The 22,824-nt window shown below is 46.5% G+C and overlaps 1 protein-coding gene across 1 annotated transcript in view; it reads right to left on the bottom strand.

The window, feature by feature from the left end:
• Window positions 1-22,824, bottom strand: part of GK5 (glycerol kinase 5) — a 77,473-nt gene that overhangs the window by 54,302 nt on the left and 347 nt on the right. The window contains exons 2-3 of the mRNA XM_044288637.1: window positions 2,043-2,136; window positions 1,848-1,923 (exon numbers count right to left, since the gene is read on the bottom strand). Of these exons, the coding sequence (XP_044144572.1) occupies window positions 1,848-1,923; window positions 2,043-2,136 (170 nt within the window). The remainder of the gene's footprint in view (window positions 1-1,847; window positions 1,924-2,042; window positions 2,137-22,824) is intronic.

Raw genomic sequence — 22,824 nt, 5'->3', positions numbered from 1 at the left:
GGCACATCAGTGATAGTAATCTTTCCAGCTGCCCGGCCCCGGTTTGTGACCTACACTGAGACCAACGAGTACAATCAAGTTGCCTCTACATTTCCACGTGAGAGTATACAAGCTTGACTAGTAAGATCCATCCATATCGTCTGTGTTTGTAGGCATTACCAGCCGGTCACCCTTACGGTGTAATTTGGCTAATCTTCTCTATTTATTTGTAGGACATCTGTAACGACAGGTGTGAATTTTGGCTAATCGTTTCCGGTTGTGGCCTTTTGTTGGGCTCCATGTCTAGCGCCCGGTGACCTAGGTTAGGTCCCAAGGGCGCAGTATGCGTTTTTGTATATTTTTTTGTTTGTCAGTGCTTGTAGGGGCTACTCTTTACGTGATTTCCAATAAAGGTTATGTTATATTGATGTTATTGACCCTCATTTAATATTCAGATAATCAAGTTTATATTTTTAAAAAGTCACATTTTAAAAGTGGCGTGTGCCTTTTTATATAAGAGGTGATTTTGTTTCACTTTTTGACTTGTAATGCGAGTATTGTTTTTGGCACAAATTACACCATTATTGATAAATGTCACTTATTGACTTCTATGGGAGAGTTCTCTGTGACCTGTGCGGAGGTCAGGAGGGAGCAGATAAGCTGTCATATGATGGATCCCGTTTTATCTATAGAGAGGTGCTACCTGTCACTGTAATCCTGCCTGTGGTGATAATGAAATATTACCTGTACAGAACAGGAATTTGTGACCTATTAGGCCTAGTGGTCAGTGCAAAAATTGCAGGATTATACACATTTTGGTAAATATAGAAAGTGCCATGCAAAGATTACAAAACAGCTCACCAAATTACAAAAAAATAACATGAAAACGTTTAACACAAAAATTTGATTAAGGCTACTTTCACACTGGCGTTTCTGGGTCCGCTTGTGAGATCCGTTTCAGGGCTCTCACCGGCGGCCCAAAACGGATCAGTTCAGCCCCAATGCATTCTGAATGGATAAGGATCCGTTCAGAATGCATAAATTTGGCTGCGTTTGCTCCGTTGCGTTTTTTAGACAGTCACTAAAACGCAGCTTGCAGCGTTTTGGTGTCCGCCTGACGATGCGGAGCCTAATGGATCTGTCCTGACTTACAATGCAAGTTAATGAAGACGGATCTGTTTTTCACTGTCACAATATGGAGCAATTGAAAACGGATCCGTCCCCCATTGACTTTCAATGTAAGTCAAGACGGATCCGTTTTGACTTAGACTTTTTTTTTTGAATGAATAATGCAAACAGATCAGTTATGAACGGATGCAAGCGTTTGCATTATTGGTGCGGATCCGTCTGTGCAGATACAAGACGGATCTGCACCAAACGCCAGTGTGAAAGTAGCCTAAAACAATAGGTCATTTTCTGATGACACATTCCCTTTAAGAAGAATCCAGCACATGTCATGACAGAATGACGAATTCATTAAAGCAGAAGTAGACGGGCTGGGCCAGTCAGTGTGGTAACAGAAACAAGCCGCTGCTTAGTCTAAGGGTAAACTTAGCCGTGGACAACTTTGGCCAAAAACTGGTTAGAAGCAATCAATAGGAAAATGGTGCAAACTGCATGGAACCAATTAAATCTTGCTCATGGTTGACGTAAGGCATAGAGGGCACAGTAATGCGATCTATCACTCCTACTCCTGATTAAGAACATGTATTAATCTGTTCAGTAACCATCTTTTGACTGAGACTTTTTTTTTTGTAATGTTTTTATTGGTGTGAGATTGTAATTTTATCTAGTTCTGGAAGATCTTATTCTTGGACATTACATTTAATATGACACTTCATAACTAACCCTCTTCCTTAACTGCTTACTTGTTCCAGGTAATGAAAGTTGCCCTTTGTGTGGAGATGCCAAGACCAGCGATTTGACTTAAATGGACACCTGCATCTGTGGAGACATACGAATCGTCTTGTGTCAAGAAAGAGTTAACAGAAAAACCGCAGTAATGCAGTGGAACAGAATTAGTGGCTGAGCAGGTATGGCCTCCACTTTCCAGAAGATATCACCTTTCGCTGCCTCTTTCACCACAGTCACAAACTGCTTCCATAGTTCTTCAGGGTCGAGCTCCACGTGTCCACGGTGAGGGTACAAAACTTTTAACTGCCGAGAGAAGAGGTGAAAACATGCAGCGAGAATCTTGGATTGATTTCAGACCCAAAGGAGGAGTGAGGTCTAAATGGACTACAAGTATAATCAAAAGCTTTATGGGGAGAGCAAACTTCTACAACAGTTTTGTGGCCCAAAAAAGTTTTTGGGGCTCCTGGCTGGAGCAGAATCCAGTTCTGGTGCATGGTTGGCCCACATGTGCCGCAGATTGAGGAGTCTTTCCCTTGTGTGCCTCATTTTCTGATGTGTGATAAGACAGATGTGCATCCTGTCAACTGACGTTCTGCCATCCAATGCAACCACGGGATGGTCTTGCAGGTTTTGGGAAAGCCTTCACACTTGGGTAGCCTTCACCTAGCAGACTAATGTTTGTGACTGTTCTATGTGTGCAGAAATCTGTGCGCTTGCCACCAAAGCAACCCCTTCTAAATGAACAAAACCGATTTTCAGTCACAGGAATTTTGTGGTTCAATCAGTTTTTATTGGTTTATCCAAGCAGATTAACAATAATAATATAGAGTATTGTAAGAGGTAATTGTGAAAAACACATGCAATATAACAAAAGATACAAAACACGTGTAATGTCAGTTAGTTTCCGCCGATGAACCATTTGAGAATATAGTTATAATAAGGAGAACTAAAAAAATAAATAAAATAGGATTAAGAAAACAGGGAGAACAGATGGGGAGACAGGACAGAGACACTAGGTAAGAAACAAGGGTACCGGGAGAATACGTGGAGGTAAGATACACCATATCCAAGATGATAACGTCTAGAGAGCCTAAAGCAGGGATGTCAAACTCGTGGCCCTCCAGCTGTTGCAAAACTACAACTCCCATCATGCCTGGGCATACTACAGCTATCAGGGAATGATGGGAGTTGTAGTTTTGCAACATCTGGAGGGCCATGAGTTTGACATCCATGGCCTAAAGGATCAGGAAAGAGAGCCGTCTCTCAACCAAGCCGAGAAGCGCGGGGAGGTACGAATTGGAGCCAAGACTCCCATACTACTACAGCATAGACCGGGCCAGATAAACTTGAGTCAGCACTTAACTCCTCTAGGCGTGCCAGGGCATCCAGAGCAGTTGCCCAGGTAGTCCTCTGCAGGTTCTCTGTTGACTTCCACCCACGGCAAGCATAAAAAAAAATAAAAAATCTTAGGATACCCTTCTTAACATGTTTTATTCGCCCTGGGAAAACGGAGAGCAATGCTATCAGAGGAGACCGCGATATAGTAGTCCGGTAAAGATGGTTATATAGAGAGGAAACATCTTTCCACAGAGGAGCCACTCCAGGGCAATCCCACCATATATGTGCCATTGTACACCAGTCACAGGAATTTTAGGCACAATATCTGCAATGTTTGAAGACGCCCTAAAGCTACCTGCACACCGATCTTGCAGATTTCCGTAAAAATTTCCATGCTGATTTCTGTGCATTTCTACACCAAATTTCCATCAAAATACACGTTACTTGTGGATTTTGGTGTGGATTTTATGCGGTTTTGTCGCAGATCTCACCCTTATATTGAAAAACAATTGACATGCTGCAGATTTCAAAATCCGCACACCAGAAAAGAAAAAAAAAAGCAAAGTGTCCATGAGATTTGTCTAGCCTCATACCCTTTGCTGGTACGGTATTGTGCTGTGGCTTTTCTGCACAGAAACACTGTGTAATCCGCAACGTGTGCAAAGGCGCCTGTACATGGGTGCTGGTTTTCAAACATAATTCCTGTGCCAATCTTCATGCAGATTAGGCCACTTTCACATTAGCGTTCGGGGCTCCGCTTGTGAGTTCCGTTTGAAGGCTCTCACAAGCGGCCCCGAATGGATCCGTCCAGCCCTAATGCATTCTGAGTGGATGCGGATCCGCTCAGAATGCATCAGTCTGGCAGCGTTTGTCCCCCGCTCCACTCAGCAGGTGTCCGCCTGGCCGTGCGGAGGCAAAAGGATCCGTCCAGACTTACAATGTAAGTCAATGGGAACGGATCCGTTTGAATTTGACACTATATGGCTCAATTTTCAAACGGATCCGTCCTCCATTGACTTTCAATGTAAAGTCTGGACGGATCCATCTGCAGCTACTTTCACACTTAGAATTTTTTCTACAATATAATGCAGACGGATCCGTTCTGAACGGATCCAATCGTCTGCATTATAGGAGCGGATCCGTCTGGGCAACAAGGGAGACAGTATATACAGCGAAATAGCAGCTGGCATAGAAAATAGTTTGACAGAAAGGAGCGGGACACATGAGAAGAAGGGGGATAGTCCTGAGGAGTTATCAGGCACCCCAGCAGGGAACAAGTTCATGCGTCAGTAATAGACATAATTCCCATCTCTCCAAGTTCTGAGGAATTTTAAATCTTAGGTATTTAGAGTGGAAATAAATATTTTAAAGGGAATCATTAAAATGTATGTTTTACTAAAATAATTAGTCAGTGAGGTGATAAAAAGCCACACTTTGGTCCTAGTGACCGCTGAATCTCACGATCCGTCTGGGCAGACCCCAGACGGATCCGCTCTGAACGCAAGTGTGAAAGTAGCCCGCGGCCGAGAGCGGGCCGTGAAAACCCTGCCGGGATTCCTGCTGACTGCTGGAGCGCACGGCGTCATGGGTTGCTATGACGCCGTGCGCTTCATGCAGCCGCTGCTGGACAGTAATACACTAGTTCCGCATGTGTTACAGATTTCGTTGTGGATTTGCCCCGATCTCACCTCCTGCATTGCCAGGGGTGAAATCCACACTAAAAATGTGACAAAACATATGACATGCTGTACATTTCAAAATTCGCACGGTAGGTCTATTTCCGCCGAAGAAAAAAAAAAAAAAAAAAAAAGAAGAAGAAATGTACATGAGGTTTGTCAAATGTCATTCAGTTTGCTGGGACTGTATTACACTGCGTTTTTGCTGCACAAAAATCCACAATGGGTCCAGGCACACAAAGAATGTGAATGAGGCCCTAGGCAGGCAATGCATGGTGCAATCTTTACTACACGTATCTCATGATTCTGCTAAAATGGGAAATATTACATTTGGGCATGATGATGATGATGATGATGATGATGATGATACATACATGTGCACAATGCAATTTCAGTGTACCCCCAGTGAGCAGGGATTTTGTGACTGAATCTGAATCATTGATCCGTTTTAATGAAACGTGTTCTGTCTTTGCGCACGTTGACAGACATCAAATCAGAGTAAACTCGTAATTATCTGTACTAGGTCATAGCACTATGTCCTATAGCCAGACATGAGCATAGTCCACTCTGTATCTTATCTTCCTCTACCACCCTACCCTCTCACTCCTTAGGACTAAGAATTCCTTGGACTATGGGGTGACAAAAAGCAGGGCGGAAGCAATAAGCACATGTTCTAAAGGCAGATCAGCAAGCGATTGTCAGGAGCGAAGTGCTCCTAGTGGAGGAGACCGCTGCTATTACATGCAGTGATCTCCTCCGCAGCATGGGGAAGAGCGATCGCTGTGCCATCACTTGTCCCCACGTTGTCTAGTGGTTTAATGGCGGCAGAACGCTAGACAGCACGATCTGCCGCCGGCAGGCGCTGATTTTTAAGCATGTTTAAAAACCAGAGTTGGCGGCAGTATTACACTGCAAGATATCAGCCGGTGACAACATGCAGAGCTGCATTACTACAGTCACTACAAATGACAATCCATGCGGTGAGGGGCTGGAAAGGAGGTCATTATGACGGTATGCTCACACGTACCAAATGTGTTGCAGATTTTCCATGGGGATTTGTGGGTGGATAATCCGCAATGGATTATAGTAGCAGTAAAGTGATGAGATTATAAAGGGGGCTTCCAGGAGTACCATATTGATGGCCTATCCTCAGGATAGATCATCATTATAAGATCTGTGGTGGTCCGACTCCCGGAACCCCCACTATTCAGCTCTTCGAACAGCCTGCAGTGACCCGCTGAGTGCCGCAGCCTCCTCACAGCATAGCGCCGTACATTGTATAGTGGCTATGCTTGGCATTGCGGCCCAACCATATTTACTGGAATGGGACTAAGCGAACACAGGTCATGTGAGTGACCCATGACCACGGGCCTAGGAAGGGGCTGCAGCCTCGGCATTCAACCAATCTGCGGGAGTGCCAGGAGTCGGACCCCCACTGATCAGATATTGATGGCCTATCCTAAGGACAGGCCATCAACATTGTATTCCCGTTAACAAATCAAATTTTTACGATACAGGAAAAACAAAAAGCCCATGTAAACTGACCTGCGGCGTGGACTTTCACAGAACGTGCTGCATTGTAACTAGGCTGATTTATCTGCAGAATGGAGGTCTATTCAATGGAGGTCTGCGGTCCCTTCACATGAATGGTCTTTCCCAAGAGTAGATTATGATTATTTTTTTTATTGAACACCCCTTTAAGATGATGAGGTTGCTGGGACTAATCTCCTGTTCTGGACATCCCATCTCACACATTACTATGTCCTCATGAGGGTCCGCACACCTGCGAGAGGGCTGTTCTGGAGGATCTTGTTTCTCATTGTGTAACAATGAGAAATATAAGCGGCTTAATGCAATGTGTAGAACAGCTACACCCATGTCGGCGAGGCATGCTGATACCACTATGAAAAATGAAATAATTGTGTTAAAGAAAAAAAAAAAAAAAAAAAAGTATACATAAGTTTTACACAATTATTTAATTTCTGAAACAAACATGTTTTAGTGTCTCCATAACAGATGCCGTCCACAGATCCCCCCCATAACATTGCCATCCACAATTTGTTTTAATATGGCCTTTGAACATAATTTTTCATGTAAAATCATATAAACCTCTGTTTTGTAATTTTGGTGTTTTTCCCGATTAAATTATCGACAACTAATCAATTATTCAAATAATTGTTAGCTGCAGCCCTACAGTTTTTATTTTTTTACGATGTTCACCTGAGGGGTTAGGTCATGTGATATTTTTATAGAGCAGGTTATTACGGATGCGGCGATACATTATATGTATACTTTTTTTTTTATTTACTTAAGTTTTACACAATAACAGCTTTTTTAAAACAAAAAAAAAAGATTTTTTAGTGTCTCCAATAATTTTTTTTTATTTTTTGGGAGATTATTTTAGGTAGGGGCTCATTTTTGCGGTATGAGGTGAAGGTTAGATTGGCGGGCATACGCCTTTTTGATCGCTTGCTGTTGTACTTTTTGTGATGTAAGGTGACAAAAAAATGGTTTATTTAGCACAGTTTCAATTTTTTACGGTGTTCATCTAAAGGGGTTAGGTCATGTGATATGTTTATAGAGATTTTTTTTCTCCCTAAATTTTACCAATTTATTTTTACTTTATTTGGAGAAAATTATGTTTTTGTTTATTTTTACTTGAAACTTTTTTGGGGGGGAAAACTTTATTTTTTTCAACTTTTTTTTCACTTTATTTTTTGTCCCACTTTGTGACTTCCACTTTTCGGGGTCTAATCCCCTTTACAATGCATTCCTATACTTCTGTATTAGAAAGCATTGGCTGCATAGAAGTATTAGATATGAACATATGCAGCAATGTGTGGATGCTGAGGGCAGGTATGGATGTGTCGTGTGTAAGATTGATGGGATTCAGGTGGTGTTGGTATCGGTATATGTGCCTCCACCGTTTGCTTCTCCTTTGCTACGGGAGATTATGGATTTTGTGGCGGACTTCCCTGGGTTACCATGGCTACTAGTGGGGGACTTTAAATTGCACGCCGAATGACTCCTTGGATAGATGTCGGGTGGAAGGATCAGGTGGATCGCCGGGGAGTGTGGCTCTAAAGAATATTATGAGTGAAACTGGTGTGTATGATGTATGGAGATTGCGTAATCCTGATAGGCGCGGATACTCGTACAGATCTGCTACGCATCATTCACTATCGTGTATAGATTTGGCTCTCGTTAATGATGTTATGCTGCCATTGGTTAGGGACGTTGTCTATCATCCTCGGTCGTTGTCTGACCACTCTCTGGTGCAGATTGACTTGTGCCTGGGGGTGCTTAGACAGCGACCGAGGCTGTGGAAATATAACTCGTACTGGCTGAATGTGCTGGATGATCTATCCGGGGTTTCTCTGGAGGTCAGGGAATTTTTTGCTATCAATGGAAGGACGGCTTCAATACATGGGAGTCTGGGATGCCATGAAGGCGTTCTTGAGGGGAGTCTTGATAAAGGAAATTAGTAAGCATAAATCTAAGTCTAGAGAGGCTGATGTTAAAGCACATGTCCTGGTGGCCGAGGCTGAAAGGGAGTTTGGTCGTTCCCCTACTCTGATTAATAGAGAGACTCTGGCGGTAGCTCAGGAACAGTTGAGGTGCCATTTAGTATAGGCCGCAGAGAGGAAGCGTAGTTTTTATCGGCAAAGATCTTTTGAGGAGGGTGAGAAGGTAGGTCATCTGCTGTCGGTTGTTTCCCAGGCCCAGAGAGGTTCCTCTTGCATTCAGGAACTGAGAGATGGAATGGGGAATAGTAGACAGGATACGAAAGGAATATTGGATATTTTAAATAGTTTTTATGTGTCCCTATATGCTTCTACTGTCTCTAGCTCGGAGGAGGCTTTGACCGCCTTCCTGACGGAGGTGCAGCTGTCAGACGAGGATAGAGAAAGGTTAGAGGAGCCGATTTCACTCGAGGAACTGGAGGCCGCACTTGGGGGTATGGCAAATGGTAAGGCTCCGGGGGCAGATGGCTTACCAGTGGAGGTATATAAGAAGTTGCAGGGGGTGCTCCTCCCCGAGTTGCTCAAGGTGCTTGAACATTCACTGGAGGCGGGTTCGCTACCACATTCTATGCAGGAAGCCATCATTGTAGTTATTCCTAAGCCTGGGAAGGATCCCAAGCTACCAGATTCTTATAGACCAATTTTGCTTTTAACAGTGGATGTAAAGCTCCTAGCAAAGGTGTTGGCGAACAGGCTGGCCAGAGTGATTTTGACCATTGTGCATCCGGATCAGACGGGCTTTATGCCTGGGAAATCGACTGCTATAAATATCCGCAGATTATATGCTAGCCTGAACATTCCGGCAGATAATGATGGAGACAGGGCCTTGCTTGCTCTGGAAGCCGCCAAGGCGTTCGATAGTGTGGAGTGGAACTACCTGTGGGACGTCTTGAGAGTCATGGGTTTTGGTACGCGGTTCATTCAGTGGGTGAGGGTGCTGTACTCGAGTCCCAGGGCAAGAATTAGAGCTAATGGGGGGCTGTCAGATAGCTTTGCCTTGGCCAGAGGCACCAGACAGGGGTGCCCACTGTCGCCCTTGTTGTTTGCTCTAGCAATAGAGCCGCTCGCGGCCTTTATTCGCCTGTCACCGAATATTGCTGGGTTTCGGTATGGTGGGGTGCATAACAAAGTGGCTATGTACGCTGATGATACTCTGTTATTCTTGGGCCACACTGGGACATCCCTGGATGCGGCCATGGCGTTAATAGACAGATTTGGGTGCTTTTCTGGGCTTCGGATAAATTGGCAGAAGTCTGCTTTGATGCCGGTTGATGGGCAGGCCCTCTCTGGTGGGCGCGTAGATAGTTTAGTCCCTTGGTTAGATAAGTTCAAATATTTAGGGTTGTATATAACGCCTAGACTGTCAGATTTTGAAGACCTCAATTTGACTCCGCTGCTAGCCACATTTAGACTGAAGGTGAGGACATGGTGTAGACCAAGCACGTCAAACTCAAAGGCTAACATGGGCCAAAAAAACAAAATTTAAGTTTATGTGGGCCGCATCAAAAAAAAAAAAAAACGGGAACGGGAAGCCGCAGGTGTCGTTATGACGTAATGATGCTCGCAAAAATATTGTGGTTACTAGGAAACCAGCTAAACCGCAAGACCAAGCCGACGTGGCAACTAGGTAATAAATCAACAAATATCAAAAAGTGAAAATGTATTCACGATAAAACCACCAAGGAGGAATGATTATTAATATATATATATATATATATATATATATACATATATATACATATATATATACACAAATATTAAACTTCACTATAAGACGCGCCTAGGTTTTTGAGGAGGAAAATAAGAAAAAAAATTTTTTAACCAAAAGTTGTGCTTTTGGTGGGCTTTGAATTAATGGTGGTCTGTGCGTGACACTATTATGGGGGATCTGTGGATGGCGCTGTTATGGGGGATCTGTGGATGGCGCTGTTATGGGGGATCTGTGGATGGCGCTGTTATGGGGGATCTGTGGATGGCGCTGTTATGGGGGATCTGTGGATGGCGCTGTTATGGGGGATCTGTGGATGGCGCTGTTATGGGGGATCTGTGGATGGCGCTGTTATGGGGGATCTGTGGATGGCGCTGTTATGGGGGATCTGTGGATGGCGCTGTTATGGGGGATCTGTGGATGGCGCTGTTATGGGGGATCTGTGGATGGCGCTGTTATGGGGGATCTGTGGATGGCGCTGTTATGGGGGATCTGTGGATGGCGCTGTTATGGGGGATCTGTGGATGGCGCTGTTATGGGGGATCTGTGGATGGCGCTGTTATGGGGGATCTGTGGATGGCGCTGTTATGGGGGATCTGTGGATGGCGCTGTTATGGGGGATCTGTGGATGGCGCTGTTATGGGGGATCTGTGGATGGCGCTGTTATGGGGGATCTGTGGATGGCGCTGTTATGGGGGATCTGTGGATGGCGCTGTTATGGGGGATCTGTGGATGGCGCTGTTATGGGGGATCTGTGGATGGCGCTGTTATGGGGATCTGTGGATGGCTGTGGATGGCGCTGTTATGGGGGATCTGTGGATGGCGCTGTTATGGGGGATCTGTGGATGGCGCTGTTATGGGGGATCTGTGGATGGCGCTGTTATGGGGGATCTGTGGATGGCGCTGTTATGGGGGATCTGTGGATGGCGCTGTTATGGGGGATCTGTGGATGGCGCTGTTATGGGGGATCTGTGGATGGCGCTGTTATGGGGGATCTGTGGATGGCGCTGTTATGGGGGATCTGTGGATGGCGCTGTTATGGGGGATCTGTGGATGGCGCTGTTATGGGGGATCTGTGGATGGCGCTGTTATGGGGGATCTGTGGATGGCGCTGTTATGGGGGATCTGTGGATGGCGCTGTTATGGGGGATCTGTGGATGGCGCTGTTATGGGGGATCTGTGGATGGCGCTGTTATGGGGGATCTGTGGATGGCGCTGTTATGGGGGATCTGTGGATGGCGCTGTTATGGGGGATCTGTGGATGGCGCTGTTATGGGGGATCTGTGGATGGCGCTGTTATGGGGGATCTGTGGATGGCGCTGTTATGGGGGATCTGTGGATGGCGCTGTTATGGGGGATCTGTGGATGGCGCTGTTATGGGGGATCTGTGGATGGCGCTGTTATGGGGGATCTGTGGATGGCGCTGTTATGGGGGATCTGTGGATGGCGCTGTTATGGGGGATCTGTGGATGGCGCTGTTATGGGGGATCTGTGGATGGCGCTGTTATGGGGGATCTGTGGATGGCGCTGTTATGGGGGATCTGTGGATGGCGCTGTTATGGGGGATCTGTGGATGGCGCTGTTATGGGGGATCTGTGGATGGCGCTGTTATGGGGGATCTGTGGATGGCGCTGTTATGGGGGATCTGTGGATGGCGCTGTTATGGGGGATCTGTGGATGGCGCTGTTATGGGGGATCTGTGGATGGCGCTGTTATGGGGGACCTGTGGATGGCGCTGTTATGGGGGACCTGTGGATGGCGCTGTTATGGGGGACCTGTGGATGGCGCTGTTATGGGGGACCTGTGGATGGCGCTGTTATGGGGGATCTGTGGATGGCACTGTTATGGGGGATCTGTGGATGGCACTGTTATGGGGGATCTGTGGATGGCACTGTTATGGGGGATCTGTGGATGGCACTGTTATGGGGGATCTGTGGATGGCACTGTTATGGGGGATCTGTGGATGGCACTGTTATGGGGGATCTGTGGATGGCACTGTTATGGGGGATCTGTGGATGGCACTGTTATGGGGGATCTGTGGATGGCACTGTTATGGGAATCTGTGGATGGCACTGCTATGGGGTGGGATATCTGTGGATGGCATTGTTATGGGGTGGGGGGGGATCTGTGGATGGCATTGTTATGGGGTGGGGGATCTGTGGATGGTGCTGTTATGGGGGATCTGTGGATGTCATTGTTATGAGGTGGGGGATCTGTGGATGGAACTGTTATGGGGTGGGATATCTGTGGATGGTACTGCTATGGGGTGGGATATCTGTGGATGGCATTGTTATGGAGGTGGGGGGGATCTGTGGATGGAACTGTTATGGGGGGATCTGTGGATGACACTGCTATATGTCATCCACAGATCCCCCTCATAACAGTGTCCCCCAATACACTGGCCCTCTGCTCACCGAAGTATTTATAAACGTGAATCCTTATCCTGTTATTAAGTTGAACTAACGCTGCCCTCTCCCATGTTCCCATGTTCCCCTGTATCCCCACAGCACTTACGAACACACTTCCATAGCAGGCAGAGCGGACGGCACCAGTAACGTCACTCACTGACGTCGCGCGTCTGCTCCTCCTGCTTCATTCATAAAGTGGGCGGAGCAGGCGCTCGACGTCAGTGAGTGACGTTACTGCTGCTGTCCTCTCTGCCTGCTATTAAAGCTTAAGTAAGGGGGACATGGGAACATGGGAGAGGGCAGCGTTAGTTCAACTTAATGACAGGATAAGGATTCACATTTATAAATACTTTGGTGAGCGGCGGGGCCCGGTGTAAGAGTACAGTGACTGCACCGGGCCCCGCCCCTAGTTACGGACTCCAGCCCCTCCTCTCTCCCGGCTCATACATAGCAGTCTGCGATGCTGCATCTTTGCCGGGCCGCAAAGATATTCATTGCGGGCCGCATGTTTGACACCCATGGTGTAGACTCTTCCTATCGGTAGTGGGTAGAGTAAACCTTTTAAAAATGGTAATGATGCCCCAGCTGCTTTATGTATTGAATAATGCTCCCGTGTGGATTCCTCTGGATAGATTTAGGAGAATACATTCTATGTTTAGGGATCTGATTTGGAAGTATGGTCAAGCTAGGATTAAGCTTGAGACGTTGCAATACCCTAAGTCTGAAGGAGGTTTGGCTGTTCCTAACACATGGATCTATTTTTTTAGCTTCCCAGTGTCAGCACTTTAAGGGATGGCTTGACTTCCGGTTGCCGGATGTGACGGGACAGATATTGCAACACTGGTTGGGCAGTCGGGACCTTATGGGTATTTTGGAGGGATCGGGAATGCATGTGGGGAGAGGAAAGGTCTTGCTTATTGACCTTATGAAGAAAGTCTGGGCGAAGGTGAAGCAGCTTCGAGGTGTGGGTGGTGTCTGTGAGCTTTCTCCGTTTAGGAATAATAACTTGTTGCCAGAATTCTTATTTTTGTCAGGGTTGCGGAATTGGGAATCCCATGGGGTGATGAGGATAGGTCAACTGACTGAGGGTAATATATTCAAATCGTTTCAGAGAGTTTGCAGCAGGAGTTTAGCATTCCCAGGATCTGGTTTTATAAGTATCTTCAGTTGAGGCATGCCTTTGAAGTCACGATGAGGAAAGGCTGTGTTATAGCTCAAATGGAGGTGGTTCATAAACTGGACCTTCCAACAGGGGGGAGGGGGGGGGGGGGGGAGAGAGGACTGATATCACAGGTATATACCCTTTTACTGGACAAATTTTTAGAAGGGTTCCTGCTTACAAGGATGAAGAAGTGGGAGGATGATCTGGGGGTTATTTCTAATGATCAGTGGGAAGATATCCTGGAGGCAGGTCCCAGAGTGTCCCTAAGTGAACAGGGCAAGTTGTCACAGTTATTCATCAGAGTGTATAAAACTCCGGTGTTTTTAAAGAAAGTGGGGGTTAGAATGGATGATAAATGTCCAAAGTGTATGGAGGATGGTGCGGACCTGTTGCATATGCTATGGTCTTGTCCAGTGATAGGTAACTTCTGGGATGGAGTGTTGAGTATGATTAATTGTAACCTGACGTTGAGGCTTCAAAAGGACCCTAAGGTATGTGTGTTGGGGTATGTGTCTGATATCGGCGGGAGTGAATCGGTAAAGGTAGCGGTGGGTAGGCTGCTATATGTAGCCAGGAAGTTGGTGGCGCAGCGGTGGATCTAGGGGAGTCCGCCCACATTAGATGAGTTTGTGTGAAAGGTACATGACATGTTGACAATGGAAAGAGGTGTGTTTGTGAGGAGAGGCTGTCCTCAGAAGTTTGAGAAATTATGGAGTGAGTGGTTATCTCATACGCATTTGGTCATCTAAGATATTTTGGAGGGGTTCGCGCTTAGTTCTAGGGGGGAGGGGGTACATGGGGGGGTGCTATGTTGCGGGTATCTTCTATCTAAATTTTGTCTTATGTTTGTGTACATTGTACGCCGTTGCACGGCGATTCTTTTGTGATGATGCCATATGACACTGCTGCTTATTGACTATGCTTTTGTGATGACAAAGAGGCATTGTACAGCCATAAAATAAGCTGACTTTATTTGATCAATAAAAATGATTTGATTTAAAAAAAAAAAAAAAAAAAAGCATTGGCTGTATGAGTAATACAGTGTGTATTACTCATACAGCTTCTGGCCTGTGAGATCCAGGGGGCTGGATCTCACAGGCTCGTCACCGGAAGGCAGCGCCAATGCCTAAAGAAAGGCACTGCGCTGCCTTCCATGTTATCGGGTCCCCGATGGCACTGCCGCAACATGTGAAAGACGCAAACTACAGGTCTGAATTGTGCTGCGGTTTGTGGCGATCGCTGACATGGGGGGAGGGGGTCACAGGACCCCCCCCCCCCCCCGCGCATTATCCCAGAGTGCCTGCTCAATGATTTGCGGCGGCGATTGGAACTACACATGACGTACCGGTACGTCATGTGTCCTTAAGTATCGGGACATCATGCCGTACCAGTATGTCATGTGTCCAGAACAGGTTAAGGGACCAAAAGTAATGGGACAGTTGGCTTCTTAGCTGTTCAATGGCCAGGTGTGTATTAGTCCCTCATTATCCCAATTACAATGAGCAGATAAAAGGTCCAGGTCAAGTGGGCTATTTGTATTTAGAATCTGTTGCTGTCAACTCTCAAGATGAGATCCAAAGAGCTGTCACTATCAGTAAAGCAAGCCATCATTAGGCTGAAAAAAACAAAACAAACCCATCAGAGAGATAGCAGAAACATTAGGCGTGGCCAAAACAACTGTTTGGAACATTCTTAAAAAGAAGGAATGCACCGGTGAGCTCAGCAACACCAAAAGACCTGGAAGACCACGGAAACCACTGTGGTGGATGACGAATTCTTTCCCTGGTGAAGAAAACACCCTTCACAACAGTTGGCCAGATCAAGAACACTCTCCAGGAGGTAGGTGTATGTGTGTCAAAGTCAACAATCAAGAGAAGACCTCACCAGAGTGAATACAGAGGGTTCACCACAAGATGTAAACCATTGGTGAGCCTCAAAAACAGGAGGGCCAGAATAGAGTTTGCCAAACGACATCTAAAAAAGCCTTCACAGTTCTGGAACAACATCCTATGGACAGATGAGACCAAGATCAACTTGTACCAGAGTGATGGGAAGAGAAGAGTATGGAGAAAGAAAGAAACTGCTCATGATCCTAAGCATACCACCTCATCAGTGAAGCATGATGGTGGTAGTGTCACGGTGTGTGCATGTATGGCTGCCAATGGAACTGGTTCTCTTGTATTTATTGATGATGTGACTGCTGACAAAAGCAGCAGAATGAATGAAAGTGTTTCGGGCAATATTATCTGCTCATATTCAGCCAAATGCTTCAGAACTAATTGGACGGCGCTTCACAGAGAAGATGGACAATGACCCAAAGCATACTGCAAAAGCAACCAAAGAGTTTTTTAAGGGAAAGAAGTGGAATGTTATGCAATGGCCAAAGTCAATCACCTGACCTGAATCCGATTGAGCATGCATTTCACTTGCTGAAGACAAAACTGAAGGGAAAATGCCTCAAGAACAAGCAGGAACTGAAGACAGTTGCAGTAGAGGCCTGGCAGAGCATCACCAGGGATGAAACCCAGCGTCTGGTGATGTATAAGCGTTCCAGACTTCAGGCTGTAATTGACTGCAAAGGATTTGCAACCAAGTATTAAAAAGTGAAAGTTTGATTTATGATTATTATTCTGTCCCATTACTTTCGGTCCCTTAACAAGTGGGAGGCACATATGCAAACTATTGTAATTCCTACACCGTTCACCTGATTTGGATGTAAATACCCTCAAAATTAGAGCTGACAGTCTGCAGGTAAAGCACATCTTGTTTGTTTCATTTCTAATCCATTGTGGTGGTGTATAGAGCCAAAAATGTTAGAATTGTGTTGATGTCCCAATATTTATGAACCTGGCTCTGTGTGTGTTTAGAATATCTATCTATCTATCTATCTATCTATCTAAGCACACACACTGCCTGTCCCAAAAAATACAAATTCTCAATGGGGTTAAAGGGGTTGTCCGGGATCAAGATTTTTTTTAAAAACCAGTTAAATCACTATTAATAGCGGTTTGAAGGTCCCCCCAGATGTTTTTAGGTATTTTTACACTTCAGCAGGGATCCTACAGTCCCCCACTGATTGTTTACCTTTCTGTTTATGTGCAGCAACTTCCTGCCTCAATGCTTTCTGGGTCCCATCGCAGCTAAACGCCTCCTTCCTTACTAAGAATGCGCCCTGCTCGGCAAGGGGCGTGGCTTAGCGCTGCGATGGGCGTGGCTTCGCGGCGTGAGGGGGCGTGGCTTAGCGCTTCTGTTGCCGCATAGTTACTGCCCCTCCATGCGCTTGGAATAATTAGAGGCTGACGGTGACATCACCGGGCTCCTTGTGAAGCGGAAGGAGAGGCTTCACTATGCAGAAAGGGACCCGGTACGTCACTGACTGTGATAGAAACTGCACTTCCGGCTGAAAATTTGTCAAGTGAAAAAGGGCCATCAGAAATGTCTGGTAAGGGAAGGACAGGCATGAATGTAATATTTAGGGGACCATTGTACATGTAGACCCATGTCCCCAATCCCGGACAACCCCTTTAAGGTCTGGACTCTGTGGTGGCCAATCCATGTGTGAAAATGATGTCTCATGCTCCTTGAACCACTCTTTCACAATTTGAGCCCAATTAATCCTGGCATTGTCATCTTGGAATATGCCCATGCCATCAGGGAATAAAAACACAATTATGGAATAACCTGGTCATTCAGTATGTTCAGGTAGTCAGCTGACCTCATTCTTAGAGCACATACTGTTGCTGAACCTAGACCTGACCAATTGCAGCAACCCCAGATCATAGCACTGCCCCCACAGGCTTGTACAGTAGGCACTGGGCATGAGGCGGCATCACTTCATCTGCCTCTCTTCTTACCCTGATGCGCCCATCACTCTGGAACAGGGTAAATCTGGACTTATCAGACCACATGACCTTCTTCCATTGCTCCAGAGTCCAATCTTTATGCTCCTGTCACCACCAGCTCTGTGAGAAGATCTGGCAGACGTTCTTCTCTACCTGTTGCATGATATTCTTTGTTTTGGTTTCACTTTCTCATCTCTTTTCCTTCTCCCAGCTGTCACCTATTTAAACTGTCTCCCTTTATATTCCCTCTCATACTGCCTCACTTTGCGGTTTATACTTCTTCCTGGACTGTGTTCACTGCTGGATGCTGCTTCTCCTGATTCCTCAAATAAGTCTGTTTCCTTTATTTGTGTTTCCTTCCTGGCTTGATTGTAGGTGACCCTGACTCCGTCCGTATTAAGTGCAGGGAGCCGGTGGTCGTGTCCCCTCACTATTATAGGGTTTTCAGGTGTCACATAGTAAAAGGTACGAGGGCATGCAATCGTCTACCATTAAGACCTTTGCATGGGCATAGCAGTCAGGGAGAGCTCTAGGGGTTTTATAGGGCTCACCCATATGCTCCTTCGACTGGCTTCATCCCAAATTGATATTTATTTATAAGTTCCAGATTTCTGCAACACCATCCGTGACAGCTCCCTAGCAAATTGAAGCCTTTTTTTCTGGTTTTCCTCAATGATTAGTGGTTTTCTTACAGCTACACAGCTGTTCAGTCCCAATCTCTTGAGCATTGTGTGTGTGGAAATGCTCTTTCACTATTAAACATAGCCCCGAGTTCTACTGTTTTTCTTCGATTTGATTCCACCAAACGTTTAAGTGATCGCCGATCACGATCATTCAGGATTTTTTGGGGGGGGGGGGGGGGGGGGGGAACAGGCTGTGTGTGTGTGTATATATATTTTTATATATGTGTATGTCTTTGTGTTGCCAAACAACTAGACCAAGCTACACCAAATTTGCCACAAAGGGTAAATCAGGTTATTTAGAATGTTTTAGACCAGGATTGAGCTCTCTATTCCCTATATATTCCCCCCTAAAAATAATCTTAATACAAAAGCAAACATACCGTGGATGGCACAGTTACGGGAGGCACCTAATTTATACCGGAGTTGGATACAAATGATGTATGGTGCGGTGCCCATAGCCTGAACCACTGGCCAGACAAATGCTGCATGCTACATTCTGCTGTCTGGTTCTAGGAGCCATGCAGAGTCAAAAAAGGAGGAAAAAACACAACGTACGGCTGGATAGGTAGGAACCCTGCCTAAATAACAAGGACTATCTAAACAAAATCTAGAGGGACTGTCCCCTTACATCCACTTCTAAGTGTCTGATCAGCACTGGTCTGACTGGTGGTGCCCCTGCCACCCACAAGAACTCTTCTGTTTGGATGCACTGCTGCTCCATAGATCTCTGTAGAGCTGCCGGTGACAGTCCAGCTCTTGTACTGCGCTATCTCCTGCAGTTCCACACACACACACACACACACACAAGTCTACTGCTCCATTCAAACGTGGGCCCCCATTCTTAAAACTGGCAGGGCCCCTGCACCCCCTCTGATTAGGCACATCCCCTATCCTGTGGGCAGGAAATAAGTTGTTGTAAAGGGACAACTTTTAAAAAAAAACTAACTAATTTCTAGATTATTAAACAGAATTTTCCTTACAAGTTATACCCCTGGATTAAATATCACTGCCAGCTCCCTGGGTACACTGCCCCTGTGTAAGTATGTGGGGCAAGGGACTAGAGATGAGCGAATTTCCGCTTATGAAATTCATTTATACTTCGTTTGGTGGTAAAAGGTGAATTGCGTTATGGATTCCGTTACCACAGACCATAACGCAATTCTATTGCCTTTAGAGGCATTTCGTCATTATAGAAGTCTATGGACTGCAAAACGGAGAGGACTCCAGCATAACGTAAACCGGACGGATCCGTTATGCAGGCCATAGACTTCTATTATGACGGTATGAATAAGGGAATGCCTCTAAAGGCAATAGAATTGCGTTGTGGTCTGTGGAAACGGAATCCATAACGCAATTCACCTTTTACCACCAAACGAAGTGTGAACAAAATTTCAAAATATGAAATTCACAAATCTCTACAAGGGACCTTAGGGTACGTTCACACTAGCATTATACTTTTCCAGCACTGAGTTCCGTCCTAGGGGCTCAATACCAGAAAAGAACTGATCAGTTTTATCCTAATGCATTCTGAATGGAGAGTAATCCGTTCAGGAGGCATCAGGATGTCTTCAGTTCAGTCTTTTTCACTTTTAGGGACGGAGATAATATCGCAGCATGCTGCGGTTTTATCTCCGTCCAAAATTCTGGAACACATTTTTTCCCATTGACATGCATCAGTGCCGGATCCAGCATTGCAAAAAATGTGAAAAAAAATAAATGCCGGATCCATTTTTCCTGGATGACACCGGAGAGACGGATCTGGCATTTCAATGCATTTGTCAAACGGATCAGGATCCTGATCAGTCTGACAAATGCCATCCGTTTGCATGCATTTTAACGGATCCGGCCTGCCTGTGTGAAAGTACCCCTAAATGTATTACTCTGCTATGTTGTAAACTGTATAATTACTGCAACATCTCACTTTGGTCAGTAGATGGCAGCAGAGATGATAAAAGTCTACATTGGAGCTGCCTATTAGAAGAATACTATAACCTATTTAGTTTGCAAAGTTGGAAAATAGCTAATTTATGGGCTGTTTTGGACCCTTACAAGTGTGATACCAAACTGAATCTGCAGGTTTGACACTGCACTTAGCAAATGACTTATTGCATCACATTCTCCCTGTGTAAGTGTAGGAGGTTCCTCTAGAAGCAGGAAGTGAGCAGAGGGAGGCTGTGCTTGGTGCTGCTGGAGACCAGAAGAGATCTTCTCTGCAAAATCTGGAAGGGAATGGAACGGCTCAAGGTGGAGACTGGTGACAGCACGAAGGGGAGGTTTGCAGCGATGACCCCAGGAGTGTCATGTCTGTAGGATCCAGTTCTGGAGTGGACCAGGAAATAAGATAAAGCACCAAGAACCTGCTCGAGGAACTTTAAGTGCGGCATTGCACTACACTGTTGAAGTGGCATTTGGACATACAATGCTCCAAGTACAGTTACATTGTGGTGTACGGGCTGCAAACTAATGCATAGCCCTAAGGGACTCCTACGCTGGCACCTTCCTATCTCACTGGCTGCTCGTAGGGTGTTAAATGCTAGGAGCTGGAGTAAGGATTAAAGTTACAAGAGACAGACATCATTTCTCTGTGGATTACAAATAGCATTGCGCCATACTTAGGCCTCTTTCAGCGTGACGGATTAGGTCCGGATGCGTTCAGTGAAACTCACATAACTTGTTTGCCAAATAGTCAGTTTTGTCTGCGATTGCATTCAGACGTTCAGTTTTTTTCGCGCGGGTGCAATGCGTTTTGATGCGTTTTTCACGCGCGTGATAAAAAAACTGAAGGTTTACAAACAACATCTCCTAGCAACAATCTGTGAAAAACGCATCGCACCCGCACTTGCTTCCGGATGCAATGCGTTTTTCACTGAAGCCCCGTTCACTTCTATGGGGCCAGGGCTGCGTGAAAAACTCAGAATATAGAACATGCTGCGATTTTCACACAACGTAGAACTGATGCATGAAATAAAGCTAGACTGCTTAATGGACTTTGGGGAAAACATCACCGTTACTGGTTTATTGTTAGACTGTGTTACATTTACTGTTGGTTTATTCTCTGTTACCAGTCTGTTTTATATATTCTCAGCTACATTGTTCAGTAAACTCAACTGCTGGGAAAGAAACGTGTGTGGCATCGTGTACCCTCTGTACCTGTGAGCCCGTGTCTGTGCGGCATCGCGTACCCTCTGTACCTGTGAGCCCACGTCTGTGTGGCATCGTGTACCCTCTGTACCGGTGAGCCCATGTCTGTGTGGCATCGCGTACCCTCTGTACCGGTGAGCCCATGTCTGTGCAGCATCGCGTACCCTCTGTACCTGTGAGCCCATGTCTGTGTGGCATCGTGTACCCTCTGTACCTGTGAGCCCACGTCTGTGTGGCATCGTGTACCCTCTGTACCTGTGAGCCCACGTCTGTGTGGCATCGTGTACCCTCTGTACCTGTGAGCCCACGTCTGTGTGGCATCGTGTACCCTCTGTACCTGTGAGCCCACGTCTGTGTGGCATCGTGTACCCTCTGTACCTGTGAGCCCACGTCTGTGTGGCATCGTGTACCCTCTGTACCTATGAGCCCACGTCTGTGCGGCATCGTGTACCCTCTGTACCTGTGAGCCCATGTCTGTGTGGCATCGTGTACCCTCTGTACCTGTGAGCCCACGTCTGTGTGGCATCGTGTACCCTCTGTACCTGTGAGCCCACGTCTGTGTGGCATCGTGTACCCTCTGTACCTGTGAGCCCACGTCTGTGTGGCATCGTGTACCCTCTGTACCTGTGAGCCCACGTCTGTGTGGCATCGTGTACCCTCTGTACCTATGAGCCCACGTCTGTGCGGCATCGTGTACCCTCTGTACCTGTGAGCCCATGTCTGTGTGGCATCGTGTACCCTCTGTACCTGTGAGCCCACGTCTGTGTGGCATCGTGTACCCTCTGTACCTGTGAGCCCACGTCTGTGTGGCATCGTGTACCCTCTGTACCTGTGAGCCCACGTCTGTGTGGCATCGTGTACCCTCTGTACCTGTGAGCCCACGTCTGTGTGGCATCGTGTACCCTCTGTACCTGTGAGCCCACGTCTGTGCGGCATCGTGTACCCTCTGTACCTGTGAGCCCATGTCTGTGCGGCATCGCGTACCCTCTGTACCTGTGAGCCCATGTCTGTGCGGCATCGCGTACCCTCTGTACCTATGAGCCCATGTCTGTGCGGCATCGCGTACCCTCTGTACCTATGAGCCCATGTCTGTGCGGCATCGCGTACCCTCTGTACCTGTGAGCCTATGTCTGTGTGGCATCGTGTACCCTCTGTACCTGTGAGCCCATGTCTGTGCGGCATCGCGTACCCTCTGTACCTATGAGCCCATGTCTGTGCGGCATCGCGTACCCTCTGTACCTGTGAGCCCATGTCTGTGTGGCATCGCGTACCCTCTGTACCTGTGAGCCTATGTCTGTGTGGCATCGTGTACCCTCTGTACCTGTGAGCCCATGTCTGTGTGGCATCGCGTACCCTCTGTACCTGTGAGCCTATGTCTGTGTGGCATCACGTACCCTCTGTACCTGTGAGCCCATGTCTGTGTGGCATCACATACCCTCTGTACCTGTGAGCCCAGCCCTCGGTCTTCTTATATTAGCCAACAAGCTGCCATGATAATGCCAATTCTCT

The sequence above is a fragment of the Bufo gargarizans genome, chromosome 4 (genome assembly GCF_014858855.1).
Source record: "Bufo gargarizans isolate SCDJY-AF-19 chromosome 4, ASM1485885v1, whole genome shotgun sequence".
NCBI lineage: Eukaryota > Metazoa > Chordata > Amphibia > Anura > Bufonidae > Bufo > Bufo gargarizans.
This window is presented reverse-complemented; position numbering and strand designations above follow the sequence as displayed.